General features: G+C 44.3%; 1 protein-coding gene across 6 annotated transcripts in view; it reads right to left on the bottom strand.

Moving 5' to 3' along the window:
* Window positions 1–20,694, bottom strand: part of LOC139273284 (CLIP-associating protein 2-like) — a 650,606-nt gene that overhangs the window by 434,058 nt on the left and 195,854 nt on the right. For all 6 annotated transcript variants that reach the window (XM_070889996.1, XM_070889987.1, XM_070890014.1 and 3 more), the window contains exon 8: window positions 9,578–9,718. In XM_070889996.1, the coding sequence (XP_070746097.1) occupies window positions 9,578–9,718 (141 nt within the window). The remainder of the gene's footprint in view (window positions 1–9,577; window positions 9,719–20,694) is intronic.

The following is a 20,694-nucleotide window of genomic DNA, read 5'->3' as shown; positions in this document are numbered from 1 at the left end:
ATTTTAAGAAACAGATTTTGAGGAGGATTTTATTTTAAATGGAAGGGGAGATGTATCAAGTGAGAGGGTCTGAGATGGTCCAGACAGTTTCATGCCCTGCCACGATAGTAACGGGATTGACAGGCAGCCAGAATCAGTGGACCAAAAAATAAGGACTGAATAATAAGGCTGGAGGAAGTTGCAGAAATAGGGGGCTCAAGTTTCGGACCCCCGCTAGAACGGTGCACATCGGAGAGGCCCGCCTAATTTGTAGAACTGAAAAAGTGCCAAATACTTACCTCGCGATTCTCCGATATCTGTAGGACTGTTTCCAGCTCGGCGTGGCGCAGCAGGAGCTGCTGGGAGCGGAGCTATAGCCCTGCGCCAAAAACTGTGCCGGCAGCTGAGCGCGTGCGCAGTAGCTCCTGGTCCTCCCATTGTGTCCTGTCTCCGGGCGACGACCCTATCCCTGGCTGAAGAGACGTCGCCCCTATCCCGGACCGAGTGGCCCGACAGTACTTACCTCTTCCACTCGGCCCACCCGGCATCTCCTTGGGGCAGGCCCCACCCGAAGTTCTCGGCGGTGGTGGGGCCCGGCATCTCGCTGAGGGTGGGCCCCACCCGAAGTGGCGTCCTCGGTGGTGCCTGCCCAAAGTCCTGGTCGGCGGTCCGTCGACTGCTGGGGGCGGGCCCCGCCCCAAGTCCTCGGTGTCGCAGCAGAACCCGCCCGAAGTGCTGGTCGGCGATGGGGCCCCACCCGAAGTGCTGGTCGGCGGCGGGGCCCCACCCGAAGTGCTGGTCGGCGGCGGGGCCTGCCCGACCGTCATCTCCTGGGGGGGCTCCCGTCCCAGCACGCTGTTGGAGGGCTCCCGATGCTGCAGTAGGTGAGTAGAAGCGTAATTTTTTATTCATTGATTGATTTAAAAAAAAATTTTTTTTGATTGATTTATTGGTCGATTTATTGATTTATTTATCATTTATTATTGATGATGGCTCTTTATTTGTAAAAGTGAAGTGTTTAATGCTTGTAAACTTCTCCCCCCTCCCCCACATCTCTCATTCGCTACGCCTAATTTATAAAGTGTAGGCAAGGTTTTTCTGAGCGTACAAAAATTTACACTTACTCCATTCTAAGTTAGTTTGGAGTAAGTTTTCACTGCCTAAACTTGCAAAACAGGCGTAAGTGGCTGGTAACACCCCTTTTTGAGAAAAAAAACTGTTATAAAACAAAACTATTCTAACTCACTAGAATTAGAGCAAACTAAATGCTGAGAATTGCAATTTCTAAGATACTCCATTCTAAACTAGTTGCTCCAAAAAAATAGAAGCAACTCAAGCTGAAACTTGAGCCTTGGGTGAGGTGCAGCTTTGAAGGAACTTGTAAATGAGGATGAAAATTTTTTTATTTGATTTGCTGGGAGATCGGGAGTAGATATAGGTCAACAAGGACAGGGGTGATAGCTGAATGGGACTTCATGCATGGCAGGATGTGTGCAACAAACTTTTGGACAAGTTGAAGAGCTGTCAAATACAAAAATATGAGATCAATCTTAATAGAACATAGAACATGTCACAGTTGGTGAGAAATTGTGCTGGGCAATTGTTAAGAAGAAATTGAAGCCATACTAATTGAAACATTACCCAAGATTAATTTACAAAACAAACATTTGGGATTACTTGTTACAATTTTAATAAAGTATTTCCCCCTTGCACTATGAATTTCATGTCATCAGTTTGATAGGGCAAACAACATCAAATTAGGAACATATGTATATTCAGTGCTCACTCAACTCATCAACACGCCCCTACGATAAGTTCCTCTTTAAAAGAGACTTAATTATCATTTGCTTCAGATTGTTTCCCTTCTTCCAGTTCCTTCATTTATTTTCTCTTCTCTCCTCACTTTGTCCCTCTTCTCATTTTTTTTTAAATTTACCTTCTCTCCACATTTTCTTCTTTTACTCATCTCAATGATCATGTTTCTCCTTCCAGGCCTCTGACTGATTTTTTTTATTCATTCCTGGGTTGTGGGCGTCAATGGCAAGGCCAGCATTTATTGCCCATCCCTGATTGTCCTTGAGCAGGTGGTGGTGAGTCGCCTTCTTAAACCGTTGAAGTCCGTGTGATGAAGATACTCCCACAGTGGTTTAGGGAGGGTGTACCAGGATTTTGACCCAGCGATGAAGGAACAGTGATATATTACCATGTCAGGATAGTGTGCGACTTAGAGGGGAACTTGTGCAGGTGATGGTGTACCTACGGGACGGGTTGGGTGCGGGGGGAGTGTTTCCGGTGTTGGGTGGGTCCGGAGCCGGGGGGGGCGCTGTTTGGGGCTGGGATTGGGAGAGACTTCTTCACTCGGGGAGTTGTGGGCCTGTGGGGTTCCCTGCCGCGGAGAGTTGTTGATGCCAGTTCATTGGATGTGTTCGGGAGGGAGTTGGATGTGGTCCTTGCGGCTGGGGGGGTGGGGGGGGGGGGGGGGGGGGGGGAGGTGCTGGGGTGGGTGATCAGCCATGATCTTGTTGAATGGCGGTGCAGGCTCGAAGGGCCAAATGGCCTACTTCTGCACCTATTTTCTATGTTTCTATGCTTCTATACCCATGCTTCTGCTGCCGTTGTCCTTCTAGGCAGTAGAAGTTGAAGGTTTGGGAGGTGCTTCCAAAGAGGCCTTGGCGATTTGCTGCAGTGCATCTTTTAAATAGTACATACTGCAGCCACAGTGTGCCAGTGGTGGAGGGAGTGCATGTTTAAGGTGGCAGAAGGGATGCCAATCAAGCGGGCAGCTTTATCCTGGGTGGTGTTGAGCCTCGGGTGTCATTGAAGCTGCACTCATCTAGGCAAGTGGAAAGTGTTCCAACACACTCTTGACTTGTGCCTTGTAGATGGTAGAAAGGCTTTGGGGAGTCAGGAGGTGAGTCACTTGCCACAGAATACCCAACCTCTGACCTGCTCTTGGTAGCCACAGTATTTATATGGCTGGTCCAGTTAAGTTTCTGGTCAATGGTAACACCCAGGATATTGCTGGTGGGGGATTCGGTGATGGTAATGCCGTTGAATGTCAAGGGGCGGTGGTTAGACTCTCTCTTGTTGGAGATGGTCATTGCCTGGCATTTGTGTGGCGCGAACGTTACTTGCCACTTATAAGTCCAAGCCTGAATGTTGTCCAGGTCTTGTCCTCTCTTTCTTATTCCAGGTTTCCCTCTATGCATCCACTCTCAGTTCCACTGACTTTTTCATATTCTATGCCAATTTATGGCTCGAGTCCTATGCAAAGTGTTTCTTTTATAAACAAGTAAAATGAAATATAACAGCTTCAAGCTAGATTTGAAGCTCAAGTCAGATGAAGGATATGAAAGTAAATGTGCGAAGCGCATAGTATATGGGGAAGTGGGAAGAAGTAGAGAACAACAAAACCTGCAACCCAAGTTTAGGAAGGGTAAAGTCATGAAGAGGGCAGAGGTCAGAACTGAAGTTGGTTCAAATTGTCGCTGTACAGGAAGGTATCTAACTGGTCCGTCAGGTCAAAAGGTTAACCATAAATCAATCATATTCCACAGAGAACATCACAGATGGACCCTATTTTCCAAACAAAAATCAAAAGCTAGGTGTGCAACAACTAGCAGTTGTGATGTCAGAACTAGTAGTTTTAGACAAAATTCCTGCTTCAAGCCTAAGTACAGTACTGTATGTTATATACTTTTGGTAGTAGTATTCGAGTATCTTGGTTGTCAAAGAAATGGCAAAGCTACAGTAAAATAGGCCTGTAACAAAGGCATTTGAGAGGTGACACCCAGAATAATGTGCACCAAATACAGCAATTTGGAAAAAAGTTAATAAAATGGAAACTGTTATGTATTTAACCCCTTGCAACCTGCATGACACCTGACCACCAGAGGGCCTACCTGTTGGAGTCCCAAGGGATCCCAGCATCCCTTGGGAGCACTGTATGTAAGCACGCCACCCACGAGGTACCTGCACTCTGGAGTCTTATTAAAGGCGCTAAGGTCACACTTGCTCATTGTTCACAATACTCAGTTTCATCCTTTATTGTGAGTGTATCAATTGGCGACGAGGTAACAAACAACCGCGTGAAAATGCAAAGAACAGTTGGTATCCTGGAGAAGTTCTCAGAAGGGGATGATTGGGAGGCCTTCGTGGAGAGACTCGACCAATACTTTGTGGCCAACGAGCTGGAAGGAGACGAGAACGCTGCCAAATGAAGGGCGATCCTCCTTACTGTCTGTGGGGCAACAACCTATGGCCTCATGAAGAATCTTCTAGCTCCGGTAAAACCAACAACTAAATCCTATGAAGAATTGTGTACGCTGGTGCAGGAGCACCTAAATCCTAAGGAAAGCGTTTTGATGGCGAGATATCAGCTCTACACGTGTCAACGATCGAAGGGCCAGGAAGTGGCGAGCTATGTCGCTGAACTAAGGCGCCTCGTAGTACATTGCGAATTTGAGGGATTCCTAGAACAAATGCTTAGAGACCTTTTTGGACTGGGCATTGGCCATGAGGTAATCCTTCGCAAACTGTTGACTGTTGAAACTCCGAATCTAAGCAAAGCCATAACGATAGCCCAGACATTTATGTCCAACAGCGACAACACCAAACAGATTTTGCAGAGCAAAGATGTTTCGGCCAGTACTGTGCACAAAGTAACGTCGTTTTCGAGCAGGAATATACATGGCAGAATGTATACGCCGGCTGCTACTGCACGACCTCAAATGACCCAGAGTCCGCCATCAATCGTTAATGCGAGGCAGTTAACACCTTGTTGGCGCTGTGGAAGTGATCATTGGGCCTATCAATGCTGCTTCCAGCACTATGCATGCAACGGCTGCAGAACAATGGGACACCTCCAGCGAATGTGCAGGCGAGCTGCAAACCCTACAGACCCTGCAAACCACCACGTTGCAGAGGAAGATCGATCCACTGTGGATCAGGCTGAATTGGAGACTCTTATCGAGGAGGCAGAAGCGTACGGGGTGCACACATTTACCACGAAATGCCCACCAATAATGTTGAAAGTTGAACTGAACGGAATTCCAGTATCTATGGAACTGGACACGGGTGCGAGTCAGTCCATAATGAGTAAAAAGGCCTTCGGCAGGCTGTGGTGCAACAAGGCACACAGGCCCAAGCTTAGCCCCATTCACACCAAACTAAGGACTTAATCCCTGTAATTGGCAGTGCAGAAGTCAAAGTCTCTTATGATGGAGCAGTACACGAACTCCCGCTGTGGATCGTGCCAAGGGATAGCCCCACACTATTTGGCAGAAGCTGGCTGGGAAAAATCCGCTGGAACTGGGACGACATCCGAGCGCTTTCGTCCGTCAACGATGCCTCATGTGCCCAGGTTCTGAGCAGATTTCCATCGTTGTTCGAGCCAGAATTGGAAGCTTCTCGGGGGCGAAAGTACAGATCCATTTGGTTCCCGGTATGCAACCCATCCACCACAAGGCACGGGCGGTACCATATGTGATGCGTGAGAAAGTGGAAATTGAGCTGGACAGGCTGCAGCGAGAAGGCATCATCGCGCTGGTGGAATTCAACGAGTTGGCCAGTCCGATTGTCCCGGTACTCAAAGAGGACGGCACAGTCATAATTTGTGGGAACTATAAAGTAACGATTAACCATTTCTCGCAGCAGGACCAGTACCCGCTACCCAAGGCAGATGACCTATTTGCGACCCTGGCTGGAGGGAAGACGTTCACCAAGTTGGACCTGACCTCGGCCTACATGACGCAGGAGTTGGAGTTGTCTTCGAAAGGCCTCACCTGCATCAACATGCACAAAGGTCTGTTCATCTATAACAGATGCCCGTTCGGGATTCGGTCGGCCGTGGCAATCTTCCAATGGAACATGGAGAGCCTGCTAAAGTCGATTCCTCGCACCGTAGTTTTCCAGGACGACATACTGGTTACAGGTCGGGACACCATTGAGCACTTGAAGAATCTGGAAGAGGTTCTTAGTCGGTTGGATCGTGTGGGACTCAGGTTGAAATGCTCGAAGTATGTTTTCCTGGCACAGGAGGTCGAGTTCTTGGGAAGAAGAATCGCAGCAGATGGCATCAGACTCACCGACGCCAAGACGGAGGCCACAGAACGTGACGGAGCTGCGGTCATTCCTGGGACTCCTTAACTATTTCGGTAATTTCCTACTTGGGTTGAGCACCCTGCTAGAACCCCTACATGTGCTACTGCGCAAGGGAGACGACTGGGTATAAGGGAATTCACAAGAGGCTGCCTTTGAGAAAGCCAGAAATCTGTTGTGTTCAAACAAACTGCTTGTCCTGTATATCCCTTGTACACGATTAGTGCTAACTTGCGATGCGTCGTCATACGGGGTCGGGTGTGTGTTACAATACGCCAACGAATCGGGGATTTTGCAACCGATCGCTTATGCGTCCAGGAGTTTGTCCAAGGCCGAAAGGGCCAACAGCATGATTGAAAAAGAGGCTCTGGCGTGCGTTTATGGGGTAATAAAAATGCACTATTACTTGTTTGGCCTCAAGTTTGAGCTTGAAACTGACCACAAGCGCTCATATCGTTGTTCTCTGAGAGCAAAGGGATTAATACCAATGCCTCTGCCCGCATCCAAAGATGGGCGCTCACGTTGTCGGCATACAACTATGTAATCTGCCACAGACCGGTCACAGAGAACTGTGCTGATGCTCTCAGTTGGCTACCATTGCCCACTACCGGGGTGGAAATGGCACAGCCTGCGGACTTGCTCATGGTAATGGATGCATTCGAAAACGAAAAGTCGCCCGTTATGGCCCGCCAGATCAGGACCTGGACTAGCCAGGATCCTTTACTGTCCTTGGTTAAAAAAAACTGTGTCCTCCATGGGAGCTGGTCCAGCATCCCAGCAGAGATGCAGGAGGCGATTAAGCAGTTCCACAGGCGCAAAGACAAAATGTCCCTGCAGACTGTCTGTTGTGGGGTAATCGCGTGGTCTTGCCCAAGAAAGGCAGAGATACGTTCATTTGTGAACTGCACAGCACCCACCCAGGCATTGTAATGATGAAAGCCATAGCCAGATCCCATGTGTGGTGACCCGGCATCGACTCAGATTTAGAGTCATGCATGCGCCAGTGCAACACTTGCTCTCAGCTGAGCAATGCACCCACAGAGGCACCACTAAGTTTGTGATCGTGGCCTCCAAACCGTGGTTGAGGATCCACGTGGACTATGCGGGCCCAGGCAAAATGTTCTTGGTTGTCGTGGATGCTTACTCAAAATGGATTGAATGTGCAATGTCTGTAAGCCCATCCACGGCCACCATTGAAAGCTTACGAGCCATGTTTGCCACGCACAGCCTGCCAGATGTCCTAGTCAGCAACAATGGGCCGTGTTTTACCAGGAATTCATGACCTGCAATGGGATCAAGCACGTCACATCTGCCCCGTTCAAGCCTGCATCCAACAGCCAGGCACAACGGGCAGTTCAGACCATCAAGCAAAGCTTGAAACGCGTGTCAGAAGGCTCCCTGCAGACCTGACTGTCCCGAGTGCTGCTCAGCTACCACACCAGACTTCACTCACTCACCGGGGTTCCCCCAGCCGAGCTGCTCATGAAAAGGGCGCTCAAAACAAGGCTCTCTCTTGTCCATCCTGATCTCCATGATCACGTGGAGGTTAGGCGGCATCAACAAAGTGTGTACCATGACCGCGCAAATTTGTCACGCGATATTGAAGTCAATGACCCTTTGTTTGTACTCAATTATGGACATGGTCCCAAATGGCTCACTGGCACGGTCATAGCCAAAGAGGGGAGAGTAGGGTGTTTCAGGTCAAATTGGCCAATGGACTAACGTGCAGAAAACATTTGGACCAAATCAAATTGCGGTTCACCAACAGCTACGAACAACCCGAAGAAGACACCACCAACTTTGACCCTCCAACACACACACACACACATGTGGTAACCGACCTCATGGTTGACCACGAAGCCGAACTCACCATCCCCAGCAGCCCGGCAAGGCCGGCTGCCCAGCAGCCCAGTGAAGAACTAACCAACCCACCCACACCCACATTTGGACCGAGACGATCAACAAGGGAGCGAAAAGCCCCAGATCGTCTCACCTTGTAAATAAGTGTACTATTAACTTTACAAGGGAGTGATGTTATGTATTTAACCCCTTGCAACCGGTATCACATTGCCACCAGAGGGCCTACCTGTTGAGTCCCAAGGAATCCCAGCATCCCTTTGAAGCAACGTATATAAGCAGGCCACACACGAGGTACCTGGACTCTAGAGTCTTATTAAAAGAGCTAAGTTCACACTTGCTCAGTGTTCACAGTACTCAGTTTCATCCTTTATTATGAGTGTATCAGAAACGGTGGTGTACATTTTCAAACACCAAAAATGCTGACCACCTTCTGCAGCTTTGTACTGGTTCAAAGTATTAACAGCGAAAAGCAGTGCTCTGCACCTGCATTCAATTATACGTATATCTGCGAACACATACATAAAATGCCTTCACACTACAGCAATATATGAGTGGGCACTGCAAACTCCTTTGTGCTCTCACATTGATGTAAATAGTGAAGCAAAACGTGGACAGGGTTGGGGACTTATATTTCCAAGAAATAAATTATGTTCTTAGTTGAGATTTCCGTCCTGGAAAAAAAACAGCAATTTTTCAGTCGAGGACGAGACACTTCATTAGTGTCTTCCTCCTTCCTAAAATGCTCCGATTATGTCAATTACAGGGAGCATCACAGAGCAACACCACTACAAACAAGGGAGTCACAACTTCAAATCAGCTACAGGATGCTCTGGAGCATGCTGACCGAGAAATCCATGCAAATTTGCATGCCTGTGGCATGATTTAACCAAGGTGTGTCAGTTCCAGAGTGGCTCTGTGGCCACTATGAAGTTGATGCGCACGTTTTTTGTAATGAAACCACCCAGCTGCCAGCTAACCCAGGACACCATACAAATTTCCCAGCTTGTGACATGGTGTTCTAGGGCCAATTAGGCTTCAGAGAGGCCCACAGGCCAGTTTGAAGTTAGGCCTCACATTCTATACTGTGGAACCACTCGAGAAACACAAAGATGCTCTCCAAAACTGAAATTGTTGCCGTGACCTAGCAGGGAGGGAGATACGACTCAAGGGACACAAGGAACAGCTGGAAAATTTATATTAAAAAAACATCTATGAAAAGGGCACTATTTTGATTAAATACATCTTCACTTTCTTTCCCCTTTAAGTCAATACTGCATTAGCATTTGATTTAGTATAAGAGGTACAATTCAGCTGATCACACTTCTTTATAAGGTTCAGGAAATTTAATGCTGGTTAGTACACTACATTTTCTTCACACAGCATTCCCAGCAACTACAGAATGAATATCTTCAAACATCTATCCCTGTGAAAGTCATATCTGGTTGTTCAGGTACCTCATCAAATACAAGGAAATATTTTTAGAAAAATAAACTGAACAGATGATTATTCGCTTTTTCATCTTCCTCACAAAAGAAATATAAATTGTTCCTTCAATATTCATGCAAATTATATCTGTACTTGAAAGACAAGTCACATTATTAAAAGCAATTTTTAAAAAAGACCACCGGTCCCACTGTACCTGATTTAGATCCGGGTGCAGAGGCTGATCTTTTGCCACCAATGATGGAACTTCCCATTTTCTTCGTAGCAGATACCTTAAATGTAGAACTGGCTGATGGTCTGTTTCCATCCACAGACTCCTCATCATCAAAGCTTTTATCTTTTTTAAAAAAAAAGCACACAAAATATTAAAGCTACAGTAAACCTTGAATAACCAGCTATCATTTCAAGTCCCATTGAGAAAAATAATCAATACCAATTATTACTTTGATTTTCATGACCAGTGTGACTGTAAAATGAAAATGAAAAAAATACCCACCCTGGTGAAGCAGCATTAATCAAGCCTTTTGCATCCTATATATCAACCCAGACTGGAGTAAATCTGCATACCAGTCTATTCTATTTACATTTCAAATCCTGCTTTAAATGCCAAAATGCACTCGTGAAGCAAATTCTTGTTTCTGCTGCTTTTGTATGTGCTCCAGCCTACACATCCTCCCACTTTGTGTCACCAGCTCTCTGCCGTTTCCACCCAGATTCTGCAACTTACAGGCACAGATCCTCTTGCAAATCAGCCGTCTCATTCCTTTTTAAAAAAAATGCTGTCAATTCCTCTCATGCGAGAAGCTCCCAATAGATCACATGACCAAGTGTAAGTCAATTTCCAATAACAATCAATTCACATCCCCATCTCAAAATACTCGCCATGAATACAAGAGGCTTATTCCGGCATCTTTACCCTTTCTCCCTTCACTGGGTGCTCAGCAGCCAATCAGCTAAGAGATTACATCATTTTATACAGCCAGTGCCGGATAAGAGGTGACAATTCCTCATGCATATAAATCCTGTTCTCATACACAACTGCAATTCCTTTATTGCAGATTCTACTAGATAAACCCTGCTCAGTTGAAATATGATCTCGCACTCAAGTCTAAAAGTATAGAAGCTGTATGGTTTTCTATATCTTATTTCCCTTAGCATGCTTCAGTTACACAGCTAATGTTACTTCAATAATCAATAGTAAAACGTCTTTCATCAGTGGGACACCTTTCATTTTGTACATTAAGCTGGGATCAGCTTTTGATTTTAGCCAACCAATAAATACTGCATAATACAAAGTACAATATTGTTGCTCGTGTCACTGAAAAGATTTTTTAATTGCTGGCCTACAGCACAGCTGTTCTGATAGAACTACACAAGCTTGAGCTTTGGGTTCTATGCTGCTGAAGCTGAGATTTCAGTAATGAATACCAATGAACAGGGCGGGGACCAGTTGTGTTGTTTTGCATCCCAATCAGTTTCTCAAAGCCTTTACACACAATAAAATCTTATTAAGTATCAAAAGTAGAGATTTTTTTAATATTCAATTCTGGAGACACATTTATTCAGTTTCACTATGCTAAAGGACAGTACAGAATTCAAAAACAATTTACAGGTTCTGTAATGAAATGAACAAATACTAAAAGCCTTACAAATTAATTTGAAATTGTAACAAATTTAGCAATCTATCAGAAACCATTCAAGCTTTGTACTTAACTGTATTTAAGAACTTAATAGTATGCATAAAACCTAATGCTAGTTAAGAATCTATCAAATGGCATGGGGATGGGAAAAGAGGATTAAAAAGAACAAGATTCCTCTTTAATACCCCATTTATATTATAGAACTGCTTTCAGTGGCAAGAGTTCCACAATATGAGGTGACTATGACATATCTTCATCAATGTTAATGGAAGCCAGCAACATCGAGTGTGCCTACGGTTTGCAGCTATTTAAGTTTTGCATCCACATTGCTTTATCCCTAGAAGCAGCGAATAAAAGGTGTTTTTTCCTGCTCACAGAGAAATGTATGCTGCTCAATTTATTATGAAGTGCAGTAATTTAATATATGGCACAATCTTATTCTGCCATACATCACCTCAGCCAAGATGATGGATATGGGAGTGTGTCCAAACTCCTGCCAATGATGCACTAAATCCATTTACAAATGCATTTGTAAGACTTGACAGACTCTACTCTCCAACCATCATTTCCATGTGGTAAAGCACCAAGACTGGTATTCAGCATGTTTCGAGAACTGAGATCCACAAGTCTTTGTGAATTTACACTTCAAAATGTAGCACATTCATGCTCTAATGTGCAACATTGCCTTGTTTCTATTTTTGATTTGAACAGGGGAAATATCAAATTTATAAATTTATGTACAGTAACTTGAAATCATTTTAATTTATCCTTTATAAAATAATAAAATAGAATATCCTTTTTGTGCATTAAAGCAGCGTTTCAGAAAATTTACCAAACAGTTAACTAGTTTAAACAGAAACTTAATTCTTTAAATTTAGTCTTTTGAAATGTTGGTCATGCTGCCTAAATAATGCAGATTAACTGTAGAAGACAACCAGAACCAATTAGTCAATGTTTAGATGTGCAGTGAAACAAACTTGGAGATCATTTTAGAATACAAATCCACCTTCATTCAACCTGGGAGTACTTAGCTCCTGTAAATAACATTAACAAAAGTAAATTTGAAATACTGCCACACAGAATCTCAAGCATCATAAGGAACACAATTAATCTATGAACGAACAAAAGCTAGATGTATTTCTTGCCAAATGTAAAGTTTTTTTACTGCCATATTTCTTCAATTTTATTCTGCCGTAATCATTCCACTTATTTGTGCTGTTCTTACTCTTATTTTGGTGTTCACACCATGGTCAATTTTCTCTCTCTCTCAGCACCATTGGTGTGCAGCTGAACAACACAGATCGGAAAAGCACTGGTCTGATCCCTAGTCTAGATTTGAGTGAATGAATCTCAGCAATGGGAGTGTAACTGGCCTTAGCGCTCACATGCTTAAAAGGCAGAAAATGGAATACAGGGTTCCCATTCCTGATTGGTTACTTTCTGGTCATTGCAAGAAAACATGGTTTGTAAATGAGACAGGGTCAGCTCAGCTCATTCTTTCAATCACTCCCATTTCAAACAGACCATCAATACCCGTCTTAAAAATGGCCATATGGGTGAGGTTCTGGAGTTCTGCCAACACACATGGAAACATACCAGTCAAAAATGCCTAAAGGAAAGAGAAATTGAGAGAAAAAAAAATGGTTTTCCAATTTTTCCTCAGAATCTTAGAAATTTACAGCACGGAAGGAGGCCATTTCAGCCCATCGTGTCCGTGCCAGCCGACCAAGAGCTATCCAGCCTAATCCCACTTTCCAGGTCCGTGGCCCTGTAGGTTACAGCACTTTAGGTGCACATCCAAGTATGTTTTAAATGTGGTGAGGCTTTCTGCCTCTACCACCCTTTCAGGCAGTGAGTTCCAGACCGACACCACCCTCTGGGTGAAGAAATTTCCCCTCATATCACCTTTAAGCCTCTCTCTCTCCCCCCCCTACATAACTTTAAATCTATGCCCCATGGTTATTAACTCCTCTGCCAAGGGAAACAGGTCCTTCCTATCCACTCTATCCAGGCTCCTTATAATTTTATACACCTCAATCAGGTCTCCCCTCAGCCTCCTCTGTTCCAAAGAAAAAAGACCCAGCATCTCCAATCTTTCCTCATAGCCAAAATTCTCCAGTCCAGGCAACATGCTTAGAAATCTTCTCTGCACCCTTTCCAGTGCAATCACATTTTTCCTGTAATGTGGTGAACAGAACGGCACACAGTACTCCAGCTGCGGCCAAACCAGTGTTTTATACAGTTCAAGCATAACCTCCTTGATCTTATATTCCATGCCTCGACTAATAAAGGCAAGTATTCCATATGCCTTCTTAACCACCTTATCTACCTGGCCTGCTACCTTCAGGGATCTGTGGACCTGCACTCCACAAAGGTCCCTTTGTTTCTCTACACTTTTCATACCATTTAATGCGTATTCCCTTGCCTTGTTAGACCTCCCCAAATGCATTAGCTAACACTTATCCAGATTGAATTCCATTTGCCACTGTTCCACCCACCTGACCAGTACATTGATTTCTTCCTGCAGTCCGCAGCTTTCTTCTTCATTATCAACCACACAGCCTATTTTAGTGTCATCTGCAAACTTCTTAATCATGCCCCCAACATTCAAGTCCAAGTCATTTATATATACCACAAAAAGCAAAGGACCTAGTACTGAGTCCTGCGGAACCCCACTGGAAACATTCTTCCAGTCACAAAAACACCCATCAACCATTATCATTTGTTTCCTTTCTTTGAGCCTCCTTCTATTGATATAATCAATTTCAAGAAAAATGCCAACACATGACAGATTTCTACCACTCTACATTATGTGCTTTTAGAATGGAATTATTCTGACGGTTTGGAGATAAGAATCCCTCAGTTAAACCTATTTTCTTCAAGGTCAGCCTCAAAGTCCAGGGCAAAATTGTGACAGAGGTCAACACACACTCATCTTTGAGGATTTTCTCAGCCCACAGTTATCAGAATTATAACACCCTGCCTGAGCCTTCTGCAGAGTTCTCAGGAACTGAATGAAGAGACAGAATCCATCCATAAAACTCCCTCCCGTAAGATACTTGTTAGAAACTAAAGATGCCTAAAAATGTATATGGTTATGCGATTAAAACTGTGACGTGAAAAATGCTGTGTTTAAATGGTTATATTCAAATTGCAGACGAAAAGTCTCCTCGGACCAGATAGATGCTTAGAAATGCTAACGTCTTGGTTTCCTGTGGATGTATGGCTTCTTTGTACTATGTACTATATACAATCTCCCTGTTGCTAAGCAATTAACTGTTGTTTTTAAAGTTAAGACTTGAACAGTGTTAATGTATTTTATGTCTAATGCTAAGGTAGGATTTGAAGTTAGCTTAACAGAACCGCTTGCGTAGATAATGGAAGAAAGTTGGTAGGATTTAGCAAATAAACACACGGCAGTTTGCTACGTCACAAAGGAGGTAACACTCTGAAGCGAACAGGTTTCTGGCTTTGGCCTTCTGGCATCAAAGGCAGGATAGGGATGAAATGAATAAGATACGAATTTCAAAGAACGAACCCAGAGAAAGTGTAAACAAAGACAGACATGTGGCCAAAAACTTTAGGGTGGGCTTTGACACAAGAATCGAGACATAGAACTAGAAGCCTAATTGGGTATTAATGTTTTCGGGGAACTTCTACAAGTCAAAAGGTCTTGTCGATATCCCGGTTCAGGCCCACTCCTAAACATAGGATAAACGTAAGCCTCCTTAAGGTTGTCCTCACAGACAGGAGAGAGAGGAGGCTCCAGACAGGAGAGAGAGAGAGAGAGAGAGAGAGAGAGAGGTTCACAGACGGGAGAGAGAGAGAAGTTCTAGACGAAAGGAAGAGAATTGCTCACGTTTGTCATCCGTCTGTCCGATCAGATCAGTATCAACTACTTGCCACGATCGTTTGTTTTTGCTGTATAACTAATGTGTAATATTCCATCTTAAAATCTGATTAAACACAATATACCCAACCATATTGGTTTTCACTCGAACCTGATTATTTAAAATAACCAAAGATAGCTGTAGAGAGGTTATTGCTAATACACTGTTGAAACGAATTTCTCTAACTCTGAATTCCATCACAGAATATGTTAAGCCTCTTCTGTTGAGAAGCATCTGCATCAAACCAATTCTACAGTAATGGTAATCAAATGATAGCCACCTGGGAACCTCCTGCAAACATTCACACATATCCTGACACACTGGACAGTACACCTGTCCTAAATTTTCAGCATTAGGAAAAATAACCAAAAGAATAGTTGGTGATGGGTATTGAGATGGTTCTCAAAAAAGTAACAAGACATAGGAATTTGGGAAAGGGGTTCTAGAGAGTAGGACTGAGACAACTCAAGACTGTTGCCATCACTGATAGAGTGGAGGGAGGAATGCAAAGGAGGCCAGAGCCTGAAAACCAAAGGGCACAAATTGGGATGCACAAATGGAAGAGATAGGGCAAGGCAAGGTCATGGAGGATATGTAAAAAAAGAATGAGGATTGTGAATTTAAAAATTTTGTGAATCAAGTATTGATAGTTAAGTCTAGCTGTTGAGATGAATTGCGATTTCTCTGGACAATAAATCAAAATGGTTTTGATATTTCAGCCCTTTAAGGGTATAATTCAATGGGTGAAAAACTTTAGCTCAGTTTTGTTGTATTCCATATAAACCATCTTTCTCTCCATTAAATCAAGTGATTCTTCCTTCCAAGCTCCAAATACGCTATCTGAGAAACACTGCCCTCTTCCCTGCATCTTTACTGGGCTGAAATGAAGACTTATCACACTATCTCCTACTCTCATTCCTTTGCAGGACTTAAAACTGTGGAGCACCATCATTTGAGGCCTCCCCTTTTTTCTGCAATCTTCTGACTTATAGATTCACAAGCTCATCACCAATACACTACTTGATTCACTATGTCTTTTTGCCTGAAATGCCCAACAATGTTGAATTTAAGCTATTCAAGATTCCTCAAAAAAATAGGACTTGTGAAAAATCTGCTTTATCATCATCTTGAGATAATTGGAAAACATTAATCACACCAAAAAAGCAAGGACACACTGCAACCACAGAACAACATTTAATATGGAAATTTGATGACCTGAAAATGGAGCTTTAAACATCTAAGTAAGTTTATAAAATACAAAATGCAAGTACGGAAATATCCATCAAAAAAACGGAAGGTTTTTTTTTACATAAAATTACTTGGATTTATGTTCTACATGTATCTCAATTCACATCAAGGACTAGTCTTACCTATAAACAGATGAACATGAAAATAAGATAAGCGGCTGCCATTTTTGAGGCATGATTTCCGAAGAATGCGAGACAGAGTCAAGAAAAGGTCCTAAAAAATGCCCTCAAAACAGAATTTCCAGCAGCCTTATTTAAAAAAAAATTGTTCAAGGATGTGGGCGTCGCCAGCATTTATTACCCATCCTTAATTGCCCTGGAGAAGGTGATGGTGAGCTGCCTTCTTGAACTGCTGCAGTCCTTGTGGTGAAGGTACTCCAACAGTGCTGTTTGGGAGGGAATTCCAGGATTTTGTCCCAGCAACGATGAAGGAATGGCGATATATTTCCAAGTCAGGATGGTGTGCAACTTGGAGGGGAACTTGCAGGTGATGGTGTTCCCATGCACCTGCTGCCCTTGTCCTTCTCGGTGATGGAGATCTGTTGCTGAAGAAGCCGTAACGAGTTGCTACAATGCATCTTGTAGATGGTACACACTGCAGCCACAGTGCGCCGGTGGTGGAGGGAGTGGATGTTGACGGTGGTGGATGGAGCGCCAATCAAGTGGACTGCTTTGTCCTGGATGGTATCAAGCTTCTGGAGTGTTGTTGGAGCAGCACTCATCCAGGCACTCCTGACTTGTGCCTTGTAGATGGTGTAAAGGTTTTGGGGAGTCAGGAGGTGAGAAACTCGTCACAGAACACCCAGCCTCTGACACGCTCTTGTTGCCACAGTATTTATGTGGCTGATCCAGTTAGGTTCTGGTCAATGGTGACTCCCAGGAGGTTGATGGTGGGGGATTCAGCGATGGCAATGCTATTGAATATCAAGGGGAGGTAGTTAGACTCTCGCTTGCTGGAGATGATCATTGCCTTGCACTTGAGTGGCGCGAATGTTACTTGCCACGAATCAGCCCAAGCCTGAAAGTTGTCCAGGTCTTGCTGCATGCAGACATGGACTGCTTCATTTTCTGAGGAGTTGTGAATGGAACTGAGCACTGCAATCATCAGCGAACATCCCCAGTTCTGTCCTTATGATGGAAAGAAGGTCATTGATGAAGCAACTGAAGATGGCTGGGCTACGACACTGCCCTGAGGAACTCCTGCAGCGAAATCCTGGGCCGTGCTGATTGACCTCCAACAACCACAACCATATTCCTTTGTGTTAGGTATGACTCCAGCCAGGAGAGTTTCCCCCTGATTCCCACTGACTTCAATTTTACGAGGGCTCTTTGATGCCACACTCGGTCAAATGCTGCCTTGATGTCAAGGGCAGTCACTTTCACCTCACCTCTGGAATTCAGATCTTTTATCCATGTTTAGACCAAGGCTGGAGCCGAGTGGTCCTGGCGGAACCCAAACTGAGCATCGGTGCGCAGGTTATTGGTGGGTAAGTGCTGCTTGATAGCACTGTCGATGGCACCTTCCATCCCTTTGCTGATGATTGAGAGTAGACTGATGGGGCGATAACTGGCCGGATTGGATTTGTCCTATTTTTTGTGGACAGGACATATACCTGGGCAGTTTTCCACATTGTCGGGTAGATGCCTGTGTTGTAGCTGTACTGGAACAGCTTGATTAGAGGCGCAGCTAGTTCTGCAACACAAGTGTTCAGCACTGCAGCGTGATGTTGTCAGGGCCAATAGCCTTTGGTGTAGCCAGTGTGCTCAATCGTTTCTTGATATCACATGGAGTGAATGAAATTGGCTACTGGGATGGTGGAGACCTCAGGAGGAGGCTGATATGTACCATCCACTCGGCACTTCCCAGTTGAAAATGTTTGCAAACGCCTTGTCTTTTGCACTTGCGTGCTGGGCTCCGCCATCATGGAGGATGGGGATATTCATGGAGCCTCCTCCTCCCCCCCCATTAGTCGTTTAATTGTCCACCACCACTCACGACTGGATGTAACAGGACTGCAGAGCTTTGATCTGATCCATTGATTGTGGGATCACTTAGTTCTGTTTATTGCATGCTTCTTCTGCCGCCGAACTTTAAGAAACAGAAGAGGCTAAATTCTAAGTTTCATAGATACTCAAACGAAACAGACAATTCAATTTTCTTCGCAGAGCCAGGTGGTCAAGCCACAACTTAAGAGGTAGTAACACAGATTTTCTAACAAGGCAAAATCGGCAGCATACTCTGTAATTTTAGTGTCTAGCACGCCAATCTCGCCATTGATAACTTCCACATTAGCAGCGAAGCCAATAGCCCATGTATTGATTGCGCCTTAACAGTGCCTCATTTTTCCACTCTATTGCAAACATCTTTTTCACTAAATTAATGATAAATGTTGGTAGATATGAACATTTACTGGGTTTGTAAATTTCAGGAAAGTTTGTTTGAATCCATGATTGGTCAGAGATCTGTGTTCCATGAGTTATTGATCAAAATATTTGAACAACTGGCCCCCACAATTCGATTCTTCCATGTCATGCGGCAACTCAAGTTTCAAAAGAGAAGGAAGACAAATAACCAGGATGATCTTCATGTGCCTGACTGTTAAGACTTTGATTGCAATTCCTAGTAAGGGATCATTGAATCGGTCTTAAATTGTTATTTTTCATGGACCGCTGACAACCATCAGATATAGACTGCTCATACCATGGATTTCACTTTGCAATCTAAAACAGAGTTATCAACTAATTAATCAACTAACCTAAAAATAAATTCCATGTGTTGTAAAGATAACTGACAAAATTAGCAGTGAACATTTCATGCAGGGCTGAGTACCATTAATGTATTCAGAATACACTTAGGGAGCGATTGTACGACCATTGCTGCATATGTATGACTATAGACACACACTATCTATCTATTATAGTCGAATTGAATCTTGATAAAGGCATAATTTGTTTGCCAAGAAATGTTAGTCTGGGACTGTGCTGTCAAGGATAAGAGTTGTCGCTGTAGTTCTTCAGATAGTACAGGTGAGATGCTTTATTCGGTTTGATTTTATTTTGGCTCTTTGTTTTCCATATTGATCTTGGAGCAAGAAATCATGGCACTGCCAGGCCACTTAGGCCATTATTTAAGCCAAAGTGGCAGCGGCGTGAAAAGTGGCTTAAATGCAGGAAAATCGTGATCATCGTTGGTTGTAATGGAGGCAGGCCTATGACAGTTACCTAAACTGCTTTCAGTGCGGGTAATAGCAGAGTGGCACAAAACTTCACAATTTCCACTCACTTCCGTGCCGTTCAAAGTCTCAATGACATAGGTGCGCTATTACGGTGGTGCAAGCCCCCAAGAAAATCTGGCAGGAGACAAAAAAAACTGCCACTTTTATTTGGAGCTGTTTGGCTGTTACTGAAGACCGAGAAGTTATGGGTATACACGAGCCACTTGACATGTCTTGGGGTGTTGGTTTGCTCCACGGTTAATGTGGAGTCATTATAATTCTATGATTGAAAGGGCGAACTCTTGAAATACACATCTTTTTGGCTTGGTTAAGGATAAATTGAATAAGTATATTTGAGAATCAAAAAGGTATAAAAAGATGATAGGCCCGACTTTGGTGGACCGTCCAATTCTCGGTGGTCAGTCAATCTTCACCGCCCGGTACCACTGGGGCGGAGTGCTGGCAACATTGGTCCGGGCGGTCCTGAGCGGTGCATCAGCGGAGTTCGACGGACGGTGTGCTCCGGCAGTGCAGGATAAGTTGTCTGGAACTCGCGCTCTTCCATTGACCTCCGTCTCTCTCCTCCCCCACCCCACCGCCACCCCCCTCCCCCCCGCCTGCGAAGAGCAGTCTGGCCTGGTATGTCTCCAGGTAAGTTTAGATTGTTAATTATGTTGTGCAATGTTTTTGATGTATTTATAATACTTATATTGTTATTTATTTATTTACGCGTTTTGCTGGGGGGTGGGCGGAATAGATCTTTAGATCTCTGGGGGGGGGGGGGTAGGGTGGCAAGAGAGAAATAGATCGCTGAGGGGGGGCGGGGGCAGGGAGAGAACATTGTAGTTTACATACCACCGACATAAAACCACCCTTTTTTCAGACGGTGTACAACTCCGGCGGTATGCTACTAATGTTGGACTTTTGGGCGGGCTGCAGGGTGCTCCGTGTGGGCTGACGGAATGCATACCGCCCGATGGTATGTCGCGAATGAATTTCCCACCGGGCGGTATGTAGGTATTTTTTGATCAATTTCGCGATTTTGGGTGTTTTGTTGGTGGTCTGTGGGAGGTACGTCCAACAATTTCGGCCCAGTTGTTTTTGAAACAAATGTGCTGTGAAAGATCGATGAGAAAGCACCCCGGTGCTTCCTGAAAAGGGGAGGAGAAAGTGAGTATGAGTGCAAAAAATTACAGGAGTTGAGAGAGACTTGCAGACAATGCAACCAGATGTTTAAGTATATCACTTGGATATACAAGTTTCCCCAAGAACAAAGGGAAGCAAAATTTGATCTAACTCTACTCCAAATATAGCTACCAAC

The sequence above is a fragment of the Pristiophorus japonicus genome, chromosome 1 (assembly GCF_044704955.1).
Source record: "Pristiophorus japonicus isolate sPriJap1 chromosome 1, sPriJap1.hap1, whole genome shotgun sequence".
NCBI lineage: Eukaryota > Metazoa > Chordata > Chondrichthyes > Pristiophoridae > Pristiophorus > Pristiophorus japonicus.
Note: the sequence above shows the minus strand (reverse complement) of the source record. Positions and strands in the feature narration are given on the sequence as shown.